Below are 27,700 nucleotides of genomic sequence, written 5' to 3'. Positions count from 1 at the left end.
ATAGTTAGGTCTTGACCTTATACATGGATAGACTCAGTGTGTATGATGTGATTTTTCATGAATCACAAGGGGGACTTACGTTGATACTTGAATGTTTGAATGTTGCTGGAACATGGAAATTTACTTTTGAAAACAAAAGGCAAAAGAGATAGGTTTTAGGGAGTCTAATCTAATTCCTAGAATGTAAGAGACTATGAATGATTTGGTGAAACTCTACTAGAAATTGCTTTGCCATGCATAGCAACAACTCCACAAAGCTAGTGCGATCTTCTAAGGTAATTTATGATGTTCAAATCACCACCAACAACATAGACACCGTCAATGTGATGCATATCAATGAGTGAGTAGCAATCGACCATCTATGGTATAGTACAGTTCTCTGGGAGGCCGAGGGCCCCTATGGCCCCTCGCTAGACAGTTATAGCTCGGTGATTATAGACTATAGATATAGAGGTTAGGCCATATATCTAGAGGGGGAGGGAGCGTAGCTCCTCGTCTGAGTGCCCCAACCCCATATATATATCTAGATCTAGGGGGCCCTCCAGTTAAGATCTGTAAGAGACTATGAATGATTTAGTGAAACTCTACTAGAAATTACTTTGCCATGCACAGCAACAACTCCACAAAGCTAGTGCGATCTTCTAAGGTAATTTATGATGTTCAAATCACCACCAACAACATAGACACCGTCAATGTGATGCATATCAATGGGTGAGTAGCAATCAAAGTTAAGCTCATAAAGAGTTCAATTGACCACGCAAAGTATTTAGCAATCAGTGAAATACAAGTAGTATGAACATGCGAGTTTCACCATTAATCATCCACAATAGCTTCCATCCATCTAATCAACATTATTTAACACGAGGATACAACAAAAAACCATGCAATATGTAGAAGAAACAACACATTCCACCATGAATTCAATGATAAGGATGTTTATTTACAAGCTTGGTAACAATTTCTGCCTTCTCACTCTACTCTACTTCTACTTCTAACTTGTTGCTCTTGATCTACTAACTATTAACTTTTAACCTTTACAAATGAGAGAGTGGATCCTTTTATAGTGCTCTCAATACAATTTGAATGGCCAAGATCAAGTCCAAATCAATGACCAAGATTGAAAGATAGAAACCCTATTATTAGAGTTTGTTACACCCATTACATAACATTTAATGCTTGACCAATGATAAACTTACATTTTAGGACACATGTCCAGCATTGAATTCCGACCAATGAATGATGAGGTTAGGTACATCGATCTTTGTGTCTTCACATGGTAGTTATCATCTTTAATGGATGAGTCAAGTGCATTGAATTTGGACGTCTTGACTTGGAATGCTATGATTGGGTTGAAGATGACTAGGTGCCACCTCAATTTGCTCATCTTGTAACTCATCACAAGTGTTTGGTGATGGAGAAATATCTCCTGATACTCAACATTTCCAAGTGCCTGCAGTGATGATGGTGGGAGGTATTCCCAAATTGCATCATCTTTGGGGATCAAGCCTTCTAACTTTGATTAACTTTTTGGAACTAATTCCTTGATTCTCTTACACAATTTCGCCTCTTGACTTGGGAATTCCTTCTTATTGTACTGCATTTCACCCTTTATACTTGTGTTGATCTTGAGTCCCATCTCCTTGAAGTCTAGTCTCAAATTACTTGCTTGCTATACCTGCAATGATTCTTGGATTTTCGAAGGAAATTCAAGATATTTGTAAAATACCTTCCTTTAGCACCTTCACTCTCATGCTTGCTCTTTGAATGTCTTGATGTCTTTACTTTGTGATGATGAGCCCTTATCGTTCCCTTGCAATGTTGATGAATGCTGGAGTGCTCATCATGTGGAGCAATCTGCTTCCTTGCCTTGCAATATTAGCAGCTCCCTCTTGTGAATCTTGTGCTTCCTAGCGAAGTCCTCTCATTCATCTTCCTCTAATTTATGGAAATCTTTCTTTATGATGCTTAGAACTCGGTCATGCATTGCATCCTAACCTTAAACTTGGAACACTTCCTTGCTGTACTTGATCCCTACAAGTCATAATGTCTTCTCTCATGCATCTTATTCTTAGCCTTAAACCTGAAAGAACGAAACATTGTGAATCAAGAATCATATAACAGTAGTAAAATGATCTTAATCTTAAAAAAATAACAAAAATCCTTCATCAATCAAGCACCAAAATTCCCCCACTCCTTAAGCTGGAAATAAGTCTGTTTGACTGATTTTGAAGATCAAAATCAAGTCAAGGCAAATCTGAGCCTCACCAATAGCAATTCGCTTGAGGTAAATGATGAAAAAAGGACCCTAAAAAAACATTGCATCAGGTCTGATTAAAAGGCTTAAAACAGGTCTGTTTCATCCTGTCTAATGCCTAGAGAAATTCGCATTAACTGAGGGCTGGAAATCAGTGAAGATGAAAGCAATTGGGCGGTCTTCTTCAAAGGAGTTCTTTTACATTAGAACAATTGCTAGAACAACCATGACACTTCTCCTTTGAACGGTTATAAGATAAATCCTCCTTCAAATTCCAGGTTCACAACCACAGTGGTGTTGATAATGGATTATTTAATGAGCTTGATGGCTTCTCTTCCTTTTGGTGTTCATTAGAATTAAGTCCTTGTTTTGAGCATTAGTTGATCTGCCTCGATGAAATTTGCTGTAAGCTTTTGCACAAAGATAATCTTCTCGAGAAAAGATTGTAATGCTCTTGTGGGTGGGCAAGGAAATTTTCAAGTTGGCTGCTACTCAATCAAGATTAATAGTGAGGCTTGTTAATGTTTTAGCAACACAGAAATCTTAAACAAGATACACAGAATTTATAATGGGAAAACCCTCCATTTGAGGGTGAAAAACCCAGCCCACCCAAAAATGAACTTTATTATATCTCTGGAAATGAATACAACTGTTGATAGTTTCAGATTACTATCAATCTCAATAAGATAAGTTTGATTCTCCACAAATCAATCTTGACAGTGAAGTCAAATGATACATCTTGTATACATTCTATAAACTTTCATTAGTCTGAAATTTCAGAACACAGAAAACATTATATATATCTGATCTGACAGACTACATACATAATATTCTCAACTTGCTACAGACAAACAAGAGAAGCCAGCAATATATATCCATCCATCTGTCCAAGAAGAAGAGCAATGAATATAAAGAATCGGAATTGCAAGTGAAGAGACACCACAAACGAAGAAGCAAAGACACCAACAGTTACATCTTCACCGACAGCCATATGGACATGAAGAGTCACAGACAACCACAACTACACCGTCAGCCACATAGACATGAAGAGTCATGTTGGTGTCTGTTTTATCATCTACCAAACATTAGAATAGGATACCCGAAGGTATTCTATCCTCTCCTGAAAAATCACTACTAATTCCAAGGTCTATATGTGCGAACAAGCGACTTTAGTGGAATAGCTTCTTGGGTAGTGTATGCTGAAAATCCCAAGGGGGACTTACGTTTAACAACGGTCTTAAACTGCTGGACTTAAATGGATTTAGCAATTTTAGGCTCTTCTTTTTTTTTTGGATTTTCCAGGATTTAGACTTTCAAAAGAAAGGGAAAAAGGGATAGGGTTTGAGAAGGCTAATCTAATCCTATGAATTCTGGAGACGGTATCAACTGGGTGCTCTCGAGAAACCAAACCTTGCTTCGCCACACTAGGGACAACTAGACAAAGTCGGTGCAATCTTCGATGGGTTGTGCTTATGATCGTGATGTTGGGATGCACAGAGGACGGGCTCAGACTAACTTTGCACGATAAGATGGAAATCATCCATTTACCAAAAGTATGAGCGGAGATACACCATCAATTGACACTTATCAAATCCTTCATTCAAATTAACAACAATGAAAGCAAATCTAAATTAATTCTAACTAAGTGTTGAGGAAATTGAAACCATGCAAATCATTCAAACAATAGGGATTACAAAGCAGCACACATGCAATATATTATCTGGAAATGACCTTAAGCAACAATACATCAAAAACCTCACACTCTCCAAATGAGAGGAGGCAACCTTATATAGTTTTTCAAAATAAATGAATGGCCGAGATCAAACAACGATCAAGGGCCAAGATTGAAAGTCTTAAACCCTAATTAGGGTTTCCCAAAATACTATCAGCTCAAATGAATGAAAGAGTGACACGTGGCGCAACTGCTAATTTCACTGAGGTGAGTGGCCACTTTCTTCTTTCAGAGATTCAACGTATCTGGACACAATGAGCTTGACCTCCTCCATGGTGACACTTGGCAAACCGCCAATCTGGAAGTCGATGATGTTCACATCATCGGTACATGTGGCAAGAAGAGGAAGTTCTCATCGATGGAGAGGAAGTTTGCAATCTTTGAAAGATGGCCTTTGTCAATCATCCCCGAATCCTTGAAGAAGCTTGCTTGAATCCTGGCTCTCAGGTTCTCTGCTTGTAAATGTTTCTCCCTTAGGCTTTCCTTCTTCCAGATCTCTGACGCCACACGAAATACCTTGCCCAGGATCTCTCTAACACTTTCCTCTGTCTCAAAGCACTTGGTCTCGGATTTCTTCAGAACTTCAATCTGAGTGACCAAAGTATAGTACCATGTGCTGAAGTCGTACCTGTCTCTTGTTTGTATGATACCTGCATCCACTAAGCTTCTCTTTGACATGCCTCGGATAACCTTCAGATGAGGGAGTATTTCATTCTGAATTTCATCCACCTCTTCCCAATTGGAGGCTAGATCCTGGATACGATCGATCAATAAAGAAGTTGACTCATGTGCCGATACTAAATTTTCTACGAGTGTGTCAGCACGCACTGAAGCATCTGAAATCCACTCCTTTGCTTGAGTGTACGAGCCCTTCATATCATCATAGTCTTTCATTGATCCCTGCTGAAGAGGTTGTGGCGGAGTAATCGGGACCTCACGGTTGAGTGGGCTGGTAAGATGGAGAACATACTTCCTCCACTGTTGGTTCTCTTCTTCAACCTTCTTCCTCTTTTATCTTTCATAAGCTAGACTCGTCTTTAGAACGTTGTAGGAGTCGTCAAAATATTGGACCTCTTGGTCCTGGGTGGGCTTACCCAGCTCTATGGTGGTAACCTTGTAATCATCCTCGGTGACATTGTCTCTAGTCTTCCCTTCTTTGGGCACTGCTATCTGGACTGTCCTGAATCCTGCACTGTCTCTCTGAATTAGGGAAAACTTCTTGGCGGGTTTGGGTGGTTTAGTTATAGTGGGCTCATTCACCTTCTCCATAAATGCTGCAGTGACCTCTTCGGAGCGGGCCTCCTTGGGAACCTTGGCCTTTATTCTTTCTCTCAGCCAATCCAGAATGGTTGATTGCTCTATAGTGTTCCGGTCAAACTCATCATCTGCCTCTCCTGGGTTTGCTGGTATGCCATCCAAGAAAGACTGTAGGTGCTTCAATTTGCTCTCTGTCTGGACTTTGGACGACCTCTTCCACCACTTCCCTAACTGGTTGAGAAAGCACTCTTACTTCATCATCAATCATGCAGATGTTCATCTCTTTCTCCCCAATTGCATTCTGATTGGGCACAATGGAAGCAACACTTAGGATGGAATGGCCTTCGCTGGACTCTCTTCTCTCACCCACAACCCTTTTCCCTGTGACCTTTGTGGAGCTCCCAACCAACTCCTTTCTCTTTCGAGACCCAACACTTTTTGGATTTCGAACATCACCGACGGAGTTACAAGGATTGATGGACAGAGTATCATCTACTCCCATCAATTCGTAAGTCAAGGTCACACCTTTGGCCTTCAACTGCCTTGTCTTTTCAGACGTCCACCACCTCGAATACTCAACCACCGACCTCATGAGGTCTGCTAGATCTGATTTCTCTCCCTCTGTCCAATCTATTAAAACTAAGGGTTCATTTTTCATCTTTTCAAAGCCCGGTTGCTGAAGTTCTAGGCTTTCTTCTACCTGATCGGCAACTCTGAATACTTTTGTTGCTCTCACCATGCTCAAAGGGATCCTTGACCAGAATCTCTTCCTGATCTCGAAGCTATCGCCTGCATTAGCCCAGTAGTCTTCTAGATCCATTCTGTGCTCAAACATTGTTCCTTCGACCTTTTTTATCCTATGGAATGGATCGAAATTCCTTCTTGCCTTGTATTGATAGAAGGGATACCAGGTCAGCTCCTTCTCAGCGGTTGCAGCAACTTGTGATGATGGACATGTTTCCAGCCCATTGCCAATTGTAAGTGAGGACGTTCTTGCCTTCTTCTGCTTATCCCTTTGAATCACTATATACTCCTCCAATTGTCTCACAACCTTGAGCAACACCACTCGGTTGGTAGGGTAAGCTGGAAGCTTGTATGGAGGCCCGAAGAATCTCCGAATTCAGAGGTAAGTGAATTTTGGATATTGGATGTACCAACACCCGAACCGACCGATGAAGTCCATAGACTCTTGAGAGAGTCTCTGGTGCAGCCCACCTTGAAGTGTCCGAGTAATGTGCATCAGGAAAGTATCATTCACTCTTTTGAAATGGAATTTTTCTTCCATGTGGAGCTGGGGATAGCAATCATACACTGGAAACTGGTTCTCCTTGTTCCCAACTTCTCCTCTACAAGTGAGACCTCTGTACCTGTAGGTCCTGGCCAAGGAATAAAACAGGTAAGAACTCATGAAGAAAGTCCTATTCGTCTCCAGGTTCCTCAGTTGGCTGTCTAGGTTGTCGCTAATCATCTTGGCCCAGTCTATCATTTTTACTCCATTGATTATTTCATTAATGAAATAATACATCCAGGGTTCGAATGGAGCTCCCTGAGGATTTCCCATTATTCTATTGAGCAGGACAATCATGTCCCCAATGTGTTCCTTGAAGTATGCTCGTACTGGGCTCTTCCTCTAAAGTTTGGAGGCGCCTTTCCTTGGCTTGTCTAGCCAGGAATGGTTAACTATGACATCATATTCCTCTAGGTGGTCCTGGTACAGACCGACAACTTCGTCCTTTGTCATATACACTGTGTTGTGATACTCTGGGATCCTGAAGGCCTCTCTGATGGCCTCATCACTGATATTTGCCAGCACTCTTCCATCAGGTGCAACAATGTCCTTACTGATGGGGTTGTAGTGTTTGGCACATTCGACTACTAGTTCATTGCACTGCATGGTGGGGAGGAAGCCAGCAGCATGCATGATTCCACTCTTCATCATCTTTCGCGCAATGGTGGTAGGCACAAGGTTGTCCAGACCAAACATTCGCTTCTTAAATTCCCTCAGATTGATGTGTCCGAGGTTGGTGTCGCTGATGTTCTTCCATTTTGAAGTCATCCTCGACTCTGGAGGAGCATCTTTGTCTACTTGAAATTTCCTAATGTCTAGGACTTGCAGACAGACGATGAAATTTTTAGTTAGAAAATAATTTGCAAAGATTTCGAAAATAACAGGGCTGCGAAATGGCTATATGTTGGAAACTTTTCATTTTTTTATTCTCATACGTAGCCAAAAAAATTGAATTTTCACCTCAAAAACCCTCAGTCTTAAGGCTGGTTGTGGTTACTTTCAAAAATTTTCATGCTTAGCCAAAAAAAATGATTTTCTTTCTCCAAAATTTTCGAAAAAAATCATTTATTAAATTCTGGAAAATATTCAGAAAATTCATAATTTTAATTTCACCTCCGACTTGGATAGAAGTAAGGCTAGAATTTTCTCCAGAATACTCAAAAAATTCAGAAAAGTTTAGATAATCCTTCCTCAAATCCTTCCTCGTACTAGTTGCCTTTCTCCAAAAATTCGTGAAACTTTTGTCAAAAAGGTTATCCAACCTCCAGTGATATCAAAATTTTTCTCCAGATGATCTTCAAATTGAAATACTTCACTAAGCACTCCTTAGTAACTTCGAACTTCTTGGTGTAATAATGAAGTTGATAATGAAGTATTTGTAGACAAGGTTAAATCTTCAAGTAGAAACCCTTAGAATCTTCCAACTCATACTTCCTAATTTTAACTTCATGTTTCCAAGTTTTTTTCTCTTTCAAAAAAAGCTTTCCATTTTGATTTAAGTTTGAAAATATCTAATAATCTTCCAATATTCTTTTCCAAAAAAGCTTTCCATTTTTGATTTAAGTTTGAAAATATTCAATAATCCTTAAATATTTTCTTCCAAAAAAACTTTCTATTTTGGTTTCCAAGTTCGAAATCCTTATGGATTTTGATGACATCACTAGCATCTTGTTGATTTTGTTTGACTTTCATGTGCAGGCGGACTTTTGAAGACTTACCTTCATCTTCTTCATGTTTTGGTAGACTTTCCTTACCTCTCCAAGGTATGGCGAAGTTTGTTGATAGCTCCACCAAGGCGGACTTTGGTGTTACCTTCTCCTAGAGCGGACTTTGGAGGCTCTTCCTACCTTGGGTGGACTTTGGTGAGTCCTCTACCTTGGGTGGACTTCTAGATAACCTTTCACCAAGACTTGGAGGCCTAGGGCGGAGTTTGAGGGGTCCTCCTTCATGGCGGACTTCCGAGACCTTACCCCATGGCGGATTTTGGTGGCATCTCCCCATGTGTCTCCCAACCTAACCTAGACATGGTGGAGTTTGAAGAGTCTTCTCTTGGCGGACTTTGAGCAAAGCTCAATCAAGGCAAAGTTAAGGCATAGGGCAGACTTTTAGCACATCCCCTAGGGCGGACTTTAGGCAAGGCTCCCACCACTTGACATGCTTGGGCGGACTTTAGGTTATACCCCTATGCACCCCACACATATATGGCGGACTTCCTTGAAGGCTCTTCTTGGGCGGACTTTGGAGGGTTCTCTAGTTTAGGTGGACTTTAGACCAGGAGCCTACATGGCCTAGGCAGACTTTGAAGACCACTCTCGAGGCTTCTCCAAGACAATGGCGGACTTTGGAGTGTTGGCCATCATGGCCTCTTCAACACATGGCGGACTTTAGGAGGGTCTTCTCTTCATGGCCTCCCGCATCATGACATCATTTGAACCTGCAAAAACCTTTGTTAGCCAGACTTAGAAGAATTTCAAAATTTCATAGCTTAATCAAATTTAACCGGATTAACTTGAAATTTGAAATCCATGCCTAGGTGGATCATCTGAAGCAGTATGATCCCTAAAATCTAGGGATTTAGCTTTTTTAGGTCAAAACTTGGAATTTTCGAGTTCCGGTCGAAGCTGGTCAGTGGTGCAAGTGTAAACCCTAGGTTCGCATCCTGAAAAAGCAAAAAGCCTAAAATCTAGGGATTTAGCTTTTTTAGGTCAAAACTTGGAAGTTTCGAGTTTCGGTCGAAGCTGGTCAGTGGTGCAAGTGTAAACCCTAAGTTCGCATCCCGAAAAAGCAAAAAGCAGGGATCCCTAAATTCTAGGAAAAACTTTCTAAAAGAAAGCCACACCGGGGATCGAGCTGAAAATGCCAAAACCAAACTTCCTAAAAAATAGGAAAAAACAAAAGCAAACTTTCTAAAAATAGAAAGTTGTCCAAATTCGTCCGAATCAATTGCGATCTTTCTCCTTTGGCCTTTCTAAGCACTCTAGTGGTGTTCGTATTTCGGAATCACATAATTTGCAAAAACTAACTTTCAATCTTCAGGGCCTGAAATGCTCAAAACTGGACAAGGCTTGGTGGAACTGCAGCAAAAGGTCATCGGACACTAACAAAACCCTAGAAAGTAGGAGAAGAGAGGGTCCCCATTTGCAATGGGGCGATTTGTGAAAAAGGTCACAACAAGTCACCAGTAGAGAAGTGAAGAGACTCCATGGTGAAGAGGAAGAGTCACCGACAGGGAAGTGAAGAGATTCCATGGTGGAGAAGAGGAGTTAGATATTATCTTAGATCTCTATTGTAGCTATAAATCTTCAACAAGGTTGTTCTTTGTATGACATTCCTGAGGAGTTTCCTTTCCTTTCAGTGGCTGCAAAGATGGATTTCTTTGGGGATCGCAGTCAACAAGGGGTGGAACTTTGAGGTTTTGTTGAACATTTTCTCTCCTTGAAGCTTTGTGAGAGTGATATGTAGATGGGACCACCTTCATTTGCTGACAAGGCAAGGTTTTTCTTTAGAGATCTGTGGGCCATTGGATTTGAGATGTACAATGTGTATTCACTCAGACTCTTTAAATGGGGCCCAACCAAGGAAAAGTTGTGGGCTTATTTTTGAGGTGAATCTTGAGATTTATTTTACAAGGATGCAGTTTGAATGGAGTGTTTGAACACTACATGTTGATTTGAGATGGGAATAATAAATACATTGCCACCGTCATATACCAATAGATACTATCTAATCTAATGTATGTTTATCATGACTTATTCAAAGATGATGCAAAGGTGATAGTGTGCCTCTCAAGTGCATTGAGTGATTTTTCCCTAATATAGATGAGTTAAAAACAGCTATAGGCAAACATATTATTCTTGAATGCATGTTCCATAGGCTCAACAAAGAAGTTAAATTTAAAACCAGTTATTCATAATCAAGATTTTCTTTTTCTCTTTTCAAATGTTTGAAATATGTAATGGATAAAACACTAATAAATTTTGGTTTTGTTTAGGGCAATAGTGGGGTTGTTTTGGGAAGCAAACGAACTCCCTATGATCTATGGTGATGTGTATTTTGAGCCAGCCCTGTAGTTCTGCTTGTGAGCATACTTGGAGTGTGGTTGAACATATACATGCAAAAAATTGCAACCACTTGACCTAAAAGCAGATGGGAAATTTGGTGTTTGTTCACCACGACCTCTAGCTATGACTTAAGAAAATGAAGTTCAAGGTTCAAAATTACTTACCAAGTTTCTAATTATACTTGCAACTTAATTTGCAGGCAATTCAAATTTCTTGCATAATGAACATACTATTACACCACAAACTTATGCCTTGATAATATAGGGAACGTCTAGGATGATCTTCCTATTGACCTTGATGAGATTGATCCAAAATTTGAATGGATTGCAAATAATGAGGAGCCACTGTTCGATGATGATGAATTGACTATCTTGGAGCAAGGTATTTGATGGTCGTGACTGCATTCGAGTGTTGACGAATCAAGACATTGAAACTTTGATGTCATATTCTACAGCTTTGTAGTAGGCTCATAGGCTTTGTTTTGTTACTTTGTAATATTATATTTTTATTTTAAGTTTCTAAGTTGTAATTGGTAGTCTAGGTTCAAATCTAGAAGTATTGTTTACAACGTATTTGCTGAAATTAATGAATAAATTCTATCTTTCATGTATTATGCCATTATGTTTGTTCCACTTTCTATCTTTATACACTTTATTTGGCATGAAATAACAAAAAAATGGTCGTCCTATTTTTATTAATATTTCAACATTTTTAGTTTACTAAGTCAATATTGAGTAAATGTAATGCTTTAATTTCATACCATTCATGGTACATGGTACAAAATGGTCACAAGGGGAATGTATGAAGCATGCCATAAGTTCAAATGGTTGTACATTACAAGCCGTGACATCCTTGATTTGGTCATTTATTTCTTAATACTCATTAGCAATGTGGTTGGTTAATGGCATCTATTGCTTTTTTTTTCTTGTGTTTTATGGTAAAGGATGTAGGATGTGGAAGGTATGTTGTCTTAAATAGTTTGAAGCAATAGAATTTGAAATACATTGATTTATGATGATGGCACGCTGTGGAAGGTTTGAGTTGGTTGTCACATTTTCACGTTCCAATAGTGTTTTGACAATGTTGGTATCCATATGCCACTCCTAAGGAGGATAGACCCATTCACAACAAATCTATCCAATTTGATAGATAAAATTCTAAATACATTACAAAACAATTTCAGTTACTGTAAACGATATTCAAATTCACATTCAAGTCTGAAGTTATATAAGTTTATTATTCTTTTTCATATATTTTCTGTTATTATTTATATCACAGATTGCTGAAGATAACATTTAATATTCTTTATGTTTCTACAGCCTTTTCGTTGACATGTACATATAGGCAATGTTCCCCAATCTAGGCATGATTTGACTGGTCATGTCTTTTGACATGCCTGATCAAGACATGTCTTGATCGGGTTATATGCACCGCTTCACTTAAGCGATGAACCGATAACTATCGGTTACGTTTCATTTAGTATATTAAACCGCTTGTTATCGGGTCATGTTTAGTTAGTATGTTTGACCGATTAGTAATCGGGTTACGTCAAGAATATAGTCATTCGATAACTATGATAATCATTGATCGGTATAAATTTAGTTTAAGATGATAACTATTATAGTTATCATATGAGAGCATCAATTGATGCTATCATATGATATCTATGATAGTTATCTTTCTGATTTATACAATTTTAGTAAGATCGATTATGCATATAAGATGATTATAACAAGTTCATTTATTTAATCATGAGATCTACATTCGGACTTTAGTTATATCGATAAGGTATATGATTGAATGAGAGATAAATGAAGTCTCTCATTCAATCATTTATCTTACCGAAGCTACTAAGTTTTAACACTCCCTCTTAGCTAGGAAAGATAACTGAAGACCTATGAAAATAATCATCATATTTCTCATAATAACATGTATTACATGACTTCATAATACAAGGGATCATATCACATATGCTCGTGACATGATGCATCACATAATGAGTGATACAGGAATATATCACATCATCTCGTGATATAGATATCACATAACAAGTGATATCGGTATCGCATAACACACGATACCTTGGATATAGAATACTTTGAGAATGTTAAATTCCCTTATATCTAGGTTATGGTATGTGCACTGACACTACATCACATAATGTCTACCATAACATAACATGGCACATCCATGAGTCAGAGTGATATCAAGTCAGCATGATATCAACATTACAAGATTGTCACCTCATAATGTTTTAATACAAGTGTTCATAGTCTAAAAGATCGCCACCTTTTAGAAATGTACACAGGGGGTGGAGCCCATAAAGTCATAACACGACAAAAAACTTTACACATTAAACATCTCATATATTAGTACAAATTACAAAACTGATTATAACTCAATCATACCAAGACCTTTTCTGAAGTGTTTAACTTTCACTCTGGCTAGAGGTTTGGTCAGTATGTCTGTTGTCTGGTCTCCTGTACTGATATACTGTAACTGAATCACATTCCTATCCGCAATATCTCACATAGTGATAAGGGATCTCAATATGTTTGGATCTATCATGAAATACAGGGTTCATAGAGAGTTTTATACAACTTTGATTGTCACAATGAATTATAGTAGGCTTCATTGGTTCTCCGAATAATCCCACAAGTAGCTTTTGTAGCCATACAACTTCTCGTGCAGCCATGGAAGCTGCGATATATTCAGTCTCTGTAGAACTCTTAGCTACTGAAGATTGTTTCCTGCTAATCCAAGATATCATGGTTGAACCCAAGCTGAAGCAGCACCTTGAAGTGCTTTTCCTATCAGTCACACTTCCAACCCAATCCGAATCAGTGAACTTGTGAAGATTCTAATCAATATTCTCATACTTGAGTCCATAGTTGAGAGTGCCTTGAAGGTATCTCATTATATGTTTTACTGCCATAAGATGAATCTCCTTAGGTTCACACATGAATTGACTTAAGGCATTTACTGGATAACAGATATCAGGTCTAGTATTGACTAGATACATTAATGATCCAATCATCTGTCTGTAGAGCGTAGGATCTACCAATGGGGAGTTTGCTGCTGCCTCCTTTAGTTTGTGAAGATTAGTTTCCATGGGAGAAGTCATGGGTCTGCAGTTCATCATGCCAAATCTCTTCAATATGTCTAAGGTTTACTTCCCTTGATTAAGCACAATGTTGTCAGAGTTCTGCCAAAATTCCAATCCAAGGAAGTAATGTAGAAGGCCTAAATCCTTCATATCAAACTCCTTCTCAAGGTCTTTCTTACATTGACCAATAAGGTGATTTTCTCCTGTAATCAAAAGATCATCAACATACAAGATCAATATCAACATATCACCTTTGATTCGTTTGAAGTATAGATTTGGATCTGCATCATTCTTTGAGAATCCTAATCCCATGAGGTAGCTGTGTCAATTCTTTCATACCAGGCCCTGCGGGCTTGTTTTAGTCCATATAGGGCTTTCTTTAATCCGCACACATGTGATTCTGCATTGTGGATCTCAAACCCTTCTGGCTGCTCTAAGTAGACTTCCTCCTCAATTTTCCCATTCAGGAAAGCAGTTTGTACATCCATTTGATGAACTTTCCATTCTTTGGCGGCTGCAATGGCTAGTACGGCTTTGACTGAGGTGCATCTAGCAACTGGAGCGAAAGTCTCATCATAGTCTATTCCCTCTTCCTGTGAGAACCCTCTGGCTACAAATTTGGCTTTATGTTTCTCTATGCTACCATCTGCAGCATGTTTGATTTTGAATAGCCACTTGGATAAGACAACAGATTTTCCTTTTGGTCTAGGAACAATTTCCCAAACATCATTGTTTAAGATGGATTGATATTCCTCTGACATGGCATCTTTCCATACTTGATGTTAAGTGCTTCTGATACATTAGAAAGTTTTGATTTGGAGAGGTCATTCATTAGGGCTACATAGCTAGTGAATCTTCGGGGCCTCTTACTTTCCCTAAAGCTCCCTGAAGGAGCTGCAAAGTCCCTTGCATCTTCCATTGTTTTGTGAACCCACAGAGGTCTTTTCTTAGCAATTTCTTGGGGAGGAATTTGTTCTTCATTTTCTTCTAAGCACTCCCTCTGAATCTCAGGAGTGGGATCCTCTTCTATGTCTGAAGAAGGAACATAGACTTTTGACTCAATAGAGTATTTGGCTCTTTTGAAGGCTATGTCTTCTTCAAATATTACATCTGTACTAAGTTCAATATTGCTATGTCTAGGCACAAATATTCTGTAGGCTTTCGAGGTTTCACTATATCCAACGAAGATTCCTTTTCTTCCAGAGGGTTCTAGTTTTGTTCTTTTCTCTTTAGGTATATGAAAGTAGACAGGGCATCCAAGTATCCTAAAGTGAGTGATATCAGGTTTTATAGCTGTGAAAACTTCTTCAGGAGTTTTATCTTCAATGTGGGAGTGAGGGCATCTATTTTGTATGTATACAACAATGTTGGAGGCTTCTGCCCAAAAATGAGTTTCTAAGTTTTAATCAAGAAGCACAGCTTTGGCTGCCTCCACAATGGTTCTATTTTTCCTCTCAGCAACCCCATTTTGTTGGGGGTTGTAAGAGACAGTGAACTCCCTCTTAATCCTAGCATCTTTACAAAATTCTCTAAAAATGTCTGTGGTGTATTCCCTCCCATTATCAGTCCTTAAGGTTTTTATTCTTTTCCCAGAAGAATTTTCAGAGAGGGATTTGAATTCCTTAAATCTCTTGAGGATCTCTTCAGATTCTTTACGTTTAAGACTAAGTTACCGGTTCCGGTTCGGATTCAGGTTCGGATTCGCGGATTCGGCAATTTTTTATTTTTTTTGGGTACGGGTATGGGTTCGTCCGTACACACACACACACACACACATATATATATTTTACTTTTTTTTTTATATATATGTGTTCAAACTTCAAACATCAAAATTATATATTTTCACAGTTCAAACATACAAATATGAAACATACAATGTAACTTTCCCATACAATGATACATAAATGATAACAGATAAATCATAAATGATAAATCCATAATTGCCAATGCCAATAAATATTCTGATATTGATATATCGTAAATCATAAATGTAATATCATATTCATAATTTGCAAAAAAGATAATATTCAAGTTTCAACTGATTCAAGTTTCAAAATGTTAAAATAAGATTAAAAAATTTGTTTTTTAATTGTTTTTCTTTGTTTTCTAATCCATGGGCCCCGTTTTTGGGAACCCACAGGCTTGGGTTCACCCGGGTCCCCCTTGGTTCGACCTGGGTCCCACCCGGGTCCTGCCCAGGCAGCTGGGTTCCCTGTGGGCAGGACCCGGGTGGGGCCCAAGTTGAACCAGGCTCAGACCAGGACCGGTCATGAACTAGGACCAAGACCCAGCCATTTTTGGCAAGAATCGGTAACTAAGGTTTAAGAAAATAGATCCAAGTCTTCCTGGAGAAGTCATCAATGAATATTACATAGTAAAGGCACCCCCCTAATGATGGTACAGACATTGGCCCACATAGGTCAGAGTGAATTAGCTCTAAAACATTGCTTGTTTTCCTAGAACTATTTTGAAAGGAACTCTTAGTATTTTTGCCTAGGGCACACCCCTTACATGTACTAGAATGGTATTGTTTTAACTTAGGCAAACCAATTGCTAATTTTTCCATTGAACATAAAGCACGAAAGTTTAAATGACCTAATCGTCTATGCCAAATTTCATTTGAATCTGTAATCTCATGAAGTAAGGCTAGGTTAGATTCAATACAAACCTCGTATAAATAGCCTTTTTTATGTCCTAGGGTTGTAGCCTTCTTGATGAAAGAGTTTTGTGGCCATACTAGAACTTTACCATTCATGAATGTTATTCTGTACCCATCATCTTCAAGTGCAGATATGGATATTAAGTTTCTCTTGATGCCAGGAACGTAATAGGACTCCAGTGAGTTGAAGAGACATGCCTGTCTTCAGCTTAATGGTGCAGGTACCGACGCCTTTCATTGGATGTGCAGAGTCATCACCAATGGTTACTTCTTCATCGGTTTCTTCTACCATGGAATCCAACAATTCTCTATACCCAGTGATGTGTCTTGAAGACCCACTGTCAATGATCTAGGTGTTAGATTTATTGGATACTTGACTGGAGAGAGCAGAGTAGAATGCATGCTTCTCGGAGTCATATTCGTCCCTTTTAACTTTTGCAAATGTAGCTTGTTGTTTGATTCTATCTATACATCTTGCTGCATAGTGTCCATATTGATCACACCTAAAGCATTGAATGTGAGAGTTGTCTCTTTTAGATGACTTTTTGTCATGTTGGTTCTTTCTCTTCTTGTTTTTCTTGTTGGAGTTGGTATTTAAAACATGGAGATCTTCATCTATGTTCTTTGGTTTGATCCCCTTCTTATTTAGCCTTGACTCTTCTTGAAGACAATCTGCTCTTAGCCTATCAAATTTTGGAAATTTATCTCTTGCACTAATGCCTTGGACGAATGTCTCCCATGTACTAAGCAACCCATCTAGAGCAATGAGCGTTAGCTCCTTGCTTTGGATCTCATATCCAAGCGTTGCCAGTTCATCCCTTAGAGCTGATATCCGCATAAAGTATGCATTGATTGACTCCCCTTTGTTCATACTTATATGATTTATTTCTCTTTTTAGAGCCAGGGTTCTACTTGCATTATTTATCTCAAATGCACTTTCGAGTGATTTGAACATATGATAGGGAGTTTCATGTTTTGTTATTATTGGCATGATGTGATTTCTTACTCCATCTACTATGATTTTCATAGCCTTTTCATTTCCCTTGATCCATGTTGATTTGTCAGGTTCATCCTCTGGTTCTTGGGATTCAACTTTAATAAATGATTCAACCTTATTTTCTTTAAGAATCATTTTAATCCTGAACTTCCATGCTGAGAAATTGTCACCTCCTTCAAGTCTGTCCTCAAATCTGATAGCGTTAGGCATGGGAAATATGATGTTTATATCTTCGGTTTGAACTTCTCGAATTTGAATGCCTTAGGTTCGATCAGCATGGCTCTGATACCATGTAAACGATATTCAAATTCGCATTCAAGTCTGAAGTTATATAAGTTTATTTTTCTTTTTCATATATTTTCTGTTATTATTTATATCACAGATTGCTGAAGATAACATTTAATATTTTCTATGTTTCTACAGCCTTGTTGTTGACATGTACATATAGGCAATGTTCCCCGATCAAGGCATGCCTTGACCGGTCATGTCTTTTGACATGCCCGATCAAGACATATGCACCGCTTCACTTAAGCGATGAACCGATAACTATCGGCTACGTTTCATTTAGTATATTAAACTGCTTGTTATCGGGTCATGTTTAGTTAGTATGTTTGACCGATTAATAATTGGGTTACGTCAAGAATATAGTCATTCGATAACTATGATAATCATTGATCGGTATAAATGTAGTTTAAGATGATAACTATTATAGTTATCATATGATAGCAGCAATTGATGCTATCATATGATATCTATGATAGTTATCTTAATTCTGATTTATACAATTTTGGTAAGATCGATTATGCATATAAGATGATTATAACAAGTTCATTTATTTAATCATGAGGTCTACATTCGGACTTTAGTTATATCGATAAGGTATATGATTGAATGAGAGATAAATGAAGTCTCTCATTCAATCATTTATCTTAGCGAAGCTACTAAGTTTTAACAGTTGCATTAGAACAATAGAGTGATAGGATTTTGGGTGACTTGACAGTTACAACTTAAGCATCAATAAATGTGTACTTTGGATGATAAGCAATAAAGGGTTATATCGATTTGGGGGAATCGCAGACATTGGTCTTAGCATGTGACGACTCTTGACCTTTGTGGCTTGTATATCTACTTAACTGTAAACGCCATGAATCAAGAGTTACAAGTACTCAAATGTGAGAAACTTCTTGTATTATTGTTCTGCCTGATGCATTTAAAATATAAATTTCTGCCAAATATGTCTTGTATGCATTCGTGTATGCTAAATGGATTTCGTTGTGGAACAAATGCTGATTCATTAAGCTTGTTAACTTGTGTTTTGGCAAAATTTTCATAAATTCCTTATTTTTGGGTGTGTTTTCATGCAGGATCTGAGTTTTCTGAGGACAAATTTGTATCAAAAGTAAAGATGGAGATTGTAGTCTCCAAAGATCAGGTAACTAATTTTCCAAGCTTGCTTGTATTTGACTATGTGCAATAGGTGTATTTTGAAATTATTTTTGTGAAGTTGATTGCTTGAGTGCTGCCCCTGTACAAAAGCACTGTACCTTGACTTTTGTTTCTTAATTTTTTTAAACCAAGGGTAACTGGATACAACACCTGGTCTACAAATGAACAGACCCTAGCTCTTAACATGTTCTTCACTTAATACATACTCATATCCACTGAGTTGTGGGCTTTTTTATTGCAATATGGGGATAGATGCACCATATTACCATTATGGCATGAAATATTGCATTCTTGTTTTTACATCCTAGAGTTTAATTGACATTATTTTTGTCTAACAAGTCTGGTTTTTGTGGATTTTAGGTAGAAGAAGTAATAGATGCAATCATTGATGAAGCAAGAACTGGAGAAATTGGAGATGGAAAAATATTTGGTAAGGAAGAGCAAGCTATTTTCTCAAAAGATTATTTGGTTTGTATTCAATGCCCATTGAATTTCATACCATTCACTAAAATAAATCAACATACTTGGCTAATTTTTTACCTATTAGTTCGATGCTTTCTTTGTAATGGTAAATGACCATAGTTCTTATCTGTTTATCTATTCATCATCCCGTGTATGGAATTGTTCACTTTCCACACCCTAATTCCTTGTATGGTGAATTTGGTAGCTATTAGTTTTACCCTTTCTTTGTGCGGCTGGATGACCATAGTTGCTAGCTGTTTATCTATTAACAATGTATCTATAAAATTGTTAACTTGTTAGTTACATACTACTTTATTACTTGAATTCTGTTTAGGAGAACTCAATGTACTAGTGAATAAAAGCCATAATAAACTTATAAAGTATAATACATATTTTTCTACGAATATGATATACAAGCATTTTGTTAGGAGCCCAAATAGAACTGATTTTTCATGGGAGTTAGTTGTTCCTAACTGTTCCTCTAGTTCTCTTGTGATTGTACCAATGTATTGGACATGTGTTTACTGATATGGCTTTCCTTTGGTTATAGACATGGCTTTTTTATGATTCTCATCATAGTCACGATTGTACATCATATTTGATGTTGATGGCACACTCTTATCCATATTGCATATTGTCTTCTCATTGTTATCGTATGACATTGTACTACAATTTATTGCATATTGCATTTTATTGTTATCTCTTTGAGGAGGCAAAGCGTTCATAGTAGATTACATTAGATAGAGACATGTTTGTGCCTTATTTCGCATCAGTGGGATCTAACTTGAAAGGAAATATTAATGCCTTCTTTGCACCATTTACTACCTTGGAGCATAGCCATCTTTAGAGAGTTTGGTATGGAAGAAGACTATGCATGAGTAGGAAAAAGGGGCTATTGCTAATTTTAGGTACTATTCTAGCATGCTGTCCTATATTGCTAGATCTCTATGTTAACAGATCATTGTGGATGCTATTGAAGTTCAAGTCTTGTATTCAAATTCCCCCTCCTATGGAATCTTGAGAATGAGTATGTTGAAAGATGTAGTTGAGGATTTGAGCAGTTTCTTTGTGGATCATTGCAAGGAGTTGGCTAGGACAGGTTGTCTAATAATGCTGGATGAGTGGAGAGGAACTATACTCTCATCAATTTCCTTGTTGCATAAAAGGTTTCTTAAATTAGTGGATGTATCAGATAGAGTTAAATCAGCGCAAGCTCTATTCATTGTTTGGAGTTCAAGTCCTGTATTCAAATCCCCCCTCTTATGGAACCTTTAGAATGAGCATGTTGAAAGATGTAGTTGAGGATTTGAGCGGTTTCTTTGTGGATCATTGCAAGGAAGTTGGCTAGGACAGGTATAATAATTCTGGATGGGTGGAGAGGAACCATACTCTCATCAATTTCCTTCTTGTATCAAACGTTTCTTGGATTAGTGGATGTATCAGATAGGGTTAAATCAGTGCAAGCACTATTCATTGTATATGATGAGGGGGTAGTTGTGTTGGGGCCACAACATATCCAATTTATCACACAGTGTTGCTGCTGGGAGATTGTTGGTGGACAAGTATCCTACTTTGTTATAGAGTCCATGCCAGACTCATTGCCCAAAGTTAACCTTGGAAGTCATTGGGAAAACTGAATGGGTTAAATCCATATTAGAGAATGCCAAAACCATCACAAAATTCATCTTCAATCATACAAGGGTTTTACATACAATGCACACCTACATGGATGGGTAGTAACTTCTTTGGTCTGGGATGATGAGATGTGCCATACGCTCCCTTGCATTGCAAACTCTTTGTGGCTAGAAGATGGATTTGAAAGTTGAAACAAGTGCTTGTTTTGAATTAGTAGTTAGAGTCTAGCTTTCTTGATGCTATGAATGGTTAGATCGTGGTGGATTATTTCTTGCCATGAGTTTTTAGATAGAGCTAGAGAAGATTGTGCTATTTTTAGTGTCTTTAGTTAGAGTTTTGTAGTTATTTAATGGGGAGAAATCCCCAAGAAACTACTTGTATGAGGCCATGGATAGGGCCAAAGAGGCTATTAGGGCAAGAATGGACCATGAGAGGGATACATACATGTTGATATGGGAGATCATTGATTTGAGATGAGATTGGCAAATGCATTATGTCCTCCATGTCACTGGATATGTCTTGAATCTAATGTTGTTTTACAATGAATCCTTTAGTCTCACTAAAGAGGTAAATGAGGGCGTCTTCCACTGCAGTAAGAGTTTTTTCCTTGTATCATAGGATTGATGGGAAGCCATTTTAGAGTTGCCACATACTATTAGGGAAAGGGTTTTTTAATTATTCTTTTTGTCATACAAGGTAGGACCACTTTGAAACCAAATATTTGGAAAGTTGCAATCAACTTTTCCCTTTTTATCTCTTGCAAAGTTTAGAATTTGTTTTGAAGTTTGAAATACCTTATGATAATAGAGGTTGATAAAATTTGTTATTTTCCAATCAATTGGTGGAATTATTCTAGAAAAGATGCCAAAAACTTATGATGAATTGTGATGCATATTTTGAGTCACGTAGCTCATCTTCTTGTGAACATTCTTGGATTGTGTTGAACACATACCCTCTAAGAAATGCAATTGTTTGACTCAACAACAAATGCACGATTGGGTTTTAGTCCACTATAACCTCTGTCTTCAAATAAAAAGAATCTTCAAGGTAAGAAAAACTTGCATTTCCAAAATAATTCTATGAATTGATGGCTATGGATTGCAATTCCTCTTTCAGGTGCTACAAATAAGATATGACTCTTTTTAGGGGGCAATGTTGTACTCTTTGAAGAAAAATGGTGGCATTTAGACATTTCATTGTAGGAATTGATGGCTATTGATTGCCATTTCTCTTTTGGGTGATACAAATAAGATTTGACTCTTTTTAGGGAGGGAATGTTGTACTCTTTGAAGAAAAATGATGGCATTTAGACATTTCATTTTAGTTTTTTGTCCCAAAGCTATTGCTAGTCTTGAGTGAACCATGTGGGCATTTGATACTAGTATTGGAGTCCTTGCACCTCATCATCTTTTGCTGCAATAATCTCTTGCATTTGTGAGTCTTCATGTTGTGATTGAGTATAGTCTTTGGACAATTAATGTTTACATTGGAGTTCTTGTAACTCCTCATTGTATGCAATATGATGTGAGTTTGTGGTTCTGCATTATGTACTAGTTGTTTTCTTGTTTGTTTCTGATTTCTTTGCAAAGTTTATCATTTTCTATTTTGGTCACATTACCTCATTTTTATGCATTTCTACAAACCATTGCCTCCTAGCCCCTTTCCTTTGGAATGTTAATGTAGGCTAATTTAAAATAGACTAGATAGGAGCAAAACTTTTCCATAGCTTGCTTAGGTGGTGAAGTTGGCTTGAGCTTCCCATTGTGCTGGCTTGCACCATACTCAAGTCCCAACACTCACATTTGGTGAAGGTATGCCTACTTAAGAAAAAAATATTTCCATGATCATCCCTCTTCGACATTGCTTGATTCATAGCCATATTTGTTGGAGTTAAAGCAAAGAGGAGATAGTTGTGATGTTCAATGACATCATTTCTACAAATTTTCCCTTTTGTATTATTATCTCAGCTAATCGCTTTGGAGCTTCTTGTTGGGTTTATTTTTGTATTTCCTTTATGATAGTGGGTTTAGAAAAGAAATGGGATCGCCTGGACTCGGCAAGTCTGGGGAGTTGGGACTCAAACTCAGCCGAGTCCGGGCAAGTCTCGACTCTCAAACTCGGCCAATGTCAACCAAGTGTTTCAAAACTGAGCCCCTTTTTTTTAAACTCACAAAATTTCAATGCTTTTTTGGTTCTAGACATGCCTCTAGAATATACAAGAAATATAACATTTACCTCCCTATCTTTGTCTTCAAGTCAATCTTTTTCTCTTCATCAGAATATATACATGAAATATAATATATAAGTATAAGTCGCATTTCAATATGTGTTTTTCCTTTCTTATACCTTTAAGTTATATTTCATGTTATACGTGACAGGATGTTTGAGAGTGGTTTCAGATCTCTAGGAGTTACAATGCAATTTCTAGGTTTTAGAAGATCTTATAAATTTTAAGACAGTCAAATTCAGTAATCAGCAGGTGCCATTTTCACAATTTTATCACTTAAGGGAGAAATTAGGTATGCGGACACTTTTTTGTTTATAAAAATGTTAAAAAAGTATTCTTTTTTCTGTTTTCTTTTTGGGCAGCCCTTGGGTTCGCTCAGGTTTGGTCCAAGTTAATCTAGTGTCCCTCCTGAGAGCACAGGCTTCTCAAGAGGGACCTTGGGTGAACCCAAAAGGGAACCAGCCTAGGACCTGGATCTTAACTAAACCCATATAGGTATGGGGAAGGGGGAGAGGGTTGGGGGTACGGGGGTTCCAGAGGTACCTAGTAACAGAGCTTTTCACTAATAATGTGCTCGTTTTGTAGCTGACTTGGCTATATTGTTGATTGATATATTGTCAACTTAGGAATTGTGCTGATCATATTTTCTTTATGTATGATTGGATCTGAAATGACAATCATTTGGTCTCAAATATTAAATCAAATGTCAGGGTGAGGGTGCTGGTATAATAAGTCCTCTATGTACCAAGCACAAACAGTATTTGCAACCTGATGCAATAAAATTATTTTCTCCATAGTCTTCTGTTTTGTGTGTACATGTGTGTGATACAATTCTGCAAGTATTATTCTTGGTGCTGTAGCTATTTTGTAGCATAATTTTCTCGTAGGATATGTACAACACTGTTGAATCTCAAGCCCATAATATAACATCATTAGAAAAGAATGTTAATGGGTACCTACTGCAATATGTTATGACAGCCTTCCTGTAATATGTAGAGGGGAACATATTGCAAATCATTTGGTAACAGCTTAAAATACTAGCTTTAGATCTATTGTCATTCTTCCTAATCTTTATAGCATTGTTGGCTAAAGTTGAATGCAGTATAGCTGTTGTAATGTTCCCTTCCTAATTTGCCCTAGTATTTTCCCTAAAATCACAATTGCAACAAAATAGGGTTAGGGTTACATCTTACCAAGTAAATATTATGTATACTAATGCGATCCTGGATTTGAATCTTGCAATCATGACATAGAAAAAATGTGCAAATATACATATATTCAATCCTTGGGGTTAGGCATAGATTATCAATAATACTACACAAGAACATTAGGGTTGACATAGATTATCAATAATACTACACAAGAACATTAGGGTTGGAGGAAGAGACATGATGGGTCCGCCCGAAGCCATTTCTACACCAAGCCCAAGAGTGGATGTCGACCACAACCCTCTTGCTTGCTTGCCGGCTTGTACCTGCTTTCCCCATCAATGTCTCATCTCCCTAAAGACACTTGCCACCTTGTGGAGTTGGGCGGGGATTCGTAAGTGGGTTTCTTGTCTCTCTATGGAAGTGCCCTCTGGTCCTAGGAGCTATCACGGTAAACTCTAGAATGGCTGGCTTACTTAGCCTTGTATAGCCCCTTTGCTTACACCCTAGGCCCTTCCTACAAGGTGGGTTTCAGTCGATCAAGCACATTTTTATATTCTATCATAAGCACATATACTTAACATCTTTATTATACATAAACATGTATACATATATATGACAATGATTAGCAGAAATGTCAAGTTTACCACTCAATATATGTTTGATAATAACAATCTGAAATGATTAGAATTCTGATGTGATGAATTGGACTGGTTTCGCCTTGTGATTGCTGCTCCCTATCTTATGGGAAATGCTTTTGCTGTGTGATCCGCTTAATGGATTTGACTTGCTTTGAATGGTTCGATCTGCTGGACTGATTTGATATATTTTTATGATTTGCTGATGATTCTCAAGTGTAATGCGAAATGGATGTGTATCTGAAAGTCTGATTACTTATGTCCGATCTGCTCTCTTCCTCCCCCATGATCCCTTTTCCTTCCCATAATAACTTGGCTTATATATCCTTAAGACAGCATGGAAGGATGCGTCTCTTGTTTTGGGTGTACCTTTCCAAAAGAGAGGTATCTCTTCCCTTTGTATCCCTTACCCTTTTATTATACTCCTTAACTAATTTGTTCCTTACTAATTCCTCTACACCTTAATTACCCATGCCCTTGATATTTGTGAGTGTTTTTGGGCTGGAATAGAAACAAGTCGTCAGAATGGGAATCGTTGCTGATACAAGAGTCTCCTTATCACTCAATATCAATCATTATTTGAAAGTGTGCCTTCCTTGTTACGAATGTTGCTAATATTGAACACCCAATGTGCATACAATACTCTGTGGAAATGTAGTGTCACGACCACCATAGATTGTAGAGGTCTGATCAAATGTATCGATGGTCCTCAAATCTTTTTCTCCGCATTCTGATGCCAATCACTTGCGCCTCCTATTCTTGACCGAACATATCAATACATTATTTTCCTTCTAATACTCCCACTGCTTCACAATGATATTTACTTCTGGTTTGCTACCAAGGTCAGGCCCATGAACTTCACAATCAATGTTCTTTGTAAACTACTTGTCTATGTTTGATTGATCGATAAACTCTCTTGAAGCTTCTTCCACTGGTCTGGGAGAGGACTCCTGATATCGGTAATCTTTGCCTCAACGTGAATAAAGATATCTTCCATTGACCTTGGACTGCGCCTTAGAAAAATTGTGAAGTCTTATTTAATAAGACAATTTTTCTCATCTATTATTCATTTGTTCTTCTTTAAGGTAGGTCATGGATAGTGTCATGGTAAGGGCATGACAACTATGCTGTTATTTATTCAACAGTACACTTATTCAAGATAATGCCCCTGTGTGCGTTCATGTGTGACCTCTCTGGGTGGCTGATTTTCAAGTTTCATTTGAGCAAACTATTTATCTTTATCAAGCACTATCAATGAAAAGCCTTGTTTATGAGCTCTATAGCTTGTATATGAATTAAGAGGATCCAATTTTATGGTACAGATTGTCTTATTGTTTGCCCTTGTGAATTTCTGATTGTTGCAGTGGTTCCTGTTGCAGATGTTATTCGAGTGCGAACAGGTATTGCAACTAACAGGCCTTAGTTTCTGCTCTGTAAATAGTCAGATAAATTTGGATGGGAAGTCCTAGGATATTGTATTAAGAATTCCATAAACACAATTTTAATAATGTGCATGCTACTACTAGTAATCTTTCATTTGGTCGTGTAGGTGAGCGCGGATTCAAAGCTGAGAGAATGGCTGGTGGACGAGCAGAGTTACTTGCAGGTGCAGAGGAAGGCACTGTACAAAGTAACCAACAGTAGCCATCACTTAGTCAAGGCATGATACTTTACTACCAGGGAATAATAGTTAGTAACTTCATGTAATGTGACTGGATGTAAATCATGAAAGTTGGCTGCATATTTTGATTAAAAATCTTTCTATATTTCTCAGCTTTAGTGGCTAGTCAATCGGTTTGTATGTTTAGCTCAATTTCTAAAAGTTAAGGGTCCACAGAAGCACGCATAGCTTGGTAATAAAGTGGCCGAACCTTAGTTTGGTAGTCATATTTCACTTGCCTGCATGTGTGGAGCACAAGTCCGAAGTAATACTCTTACTGTCAAATGCCGTGCGCTCCACAGCAATTTCTTGTACTGATGTGGAGTTGGAAGGCTTTTTTCTCTAGGGACATAAAACCTGAATGTTGGAGATCATTTAAGGATTTCCCTTTTTTTATTTGCTATGTGAATAATTTTGAAGCCAAAATAATCTCTCTGAAGAGTCATAAAGAAGATTCCTATGGGACAAATATTTATCTCAATAAATAAGGAGCATTACATGTGGTCGCATGCAGCCAACTAGTTACTCCATTGCTCTAATTGAACAATTCTACTAATTAAGTCTCTTTTAACATAAGTTAGCCTCTTGTAATTTCAAATGGAAAATGACTCCGCTCTTATTATTTGTGAAAACTTTACATCCCTAAGGGGTGATTTCATAGTACAAGATAGATCAAAGCTCAAGTCCAGGATGATCTAGCTTCTTAATTGTACTTATGCAATGCTACAGTGATGACTATTTGATTAGTGTAATATTTAAAAATTAGAAGTATGGAACATTAAATGTGGTAGCATGCAGCCAAGTAGATAGCCCATTGCTCCTAATTAAATAACCCTTATAATTAAGAGTCTCCTTGACAGAACTTGCCTGTTATAATTTCAAAGCGAAAATGACTCTTCTCTTATTATTTGTGAAAACTTACACAACCCTAAGGGGCAATTTCATGGTACAAGATAGACCAAAGCTCAAGCCCAGGATAATTTAGCTTCTTGGTTGTACTTATGTAATGCCACAATAATGACTATCTGGGTAGTGTAATATTTAGAAATACTAATCAATTTCCAGAAGTCTAAATATCTAAACGGTTCTCTTTGGGAGGATCGGTCTATAATGAAGCACAACACTATAAT

The 27,700-nt window shown here is 37.8% G+C and overlaps 1 protein-coding gene across 2 annotated transcripts in view; it reads left to right on the top strand.

The window, feature by feature from the left end:
* Positions 1-27,083, top strand: part of LOC131077388 (nitrogen regulatory protein P-II homolog) — a 75,823-nt gene extending 48,740 nt beyond the window's left edge. The window contains exons 5-8 of one of the 2 annotated variants that reach the window (XM_058014882.2): positions 18,719-18,786; positions 19,161-19,230; positions 26,275-26,310; positions 26,460-27,083. In XM_058014882.2, coding sequence (XP_057870865.2) covers positions 18,719-18,786; positions 19,161-19,230; positions 26,275-26,310; positions 26,460-26,554 — 269 coding nt within the window. In that variant the 3' untranslated portion in view covers positions 26,555-27,083. Of the gene's footprint in view, positions 1-18,718; positions 18,787-19,160; positions 19,231-26,232; positions 26,311-26,459 lie in introns of both variants that reach the window. The other variant, XM_058014881.2, reaches the window with a different exon arrangement.
* The last annotated feature ends 617 nt before the right edge of the window (positions 27,084-27,700 follow it).

Source organism: Cryptomeria japonica, chromosome 4 (assembly GCF_030272615.1).
Source record: "Cryptomeria japonica chromosome 4, Sugi_1.0, whole genome shotgun sequence".
Lineage (NCBI taxonomy): Eukaryota > Viridiplantae > Streptophyta > Pinopsida > Cupressales > Cupressaceae > Cryptomeria > Cryptomeria japonica.
Note: the sequence above shows the minus strand (reverse complement) of the source record. Positions and strands in the feature narration are given on the sequence as shown.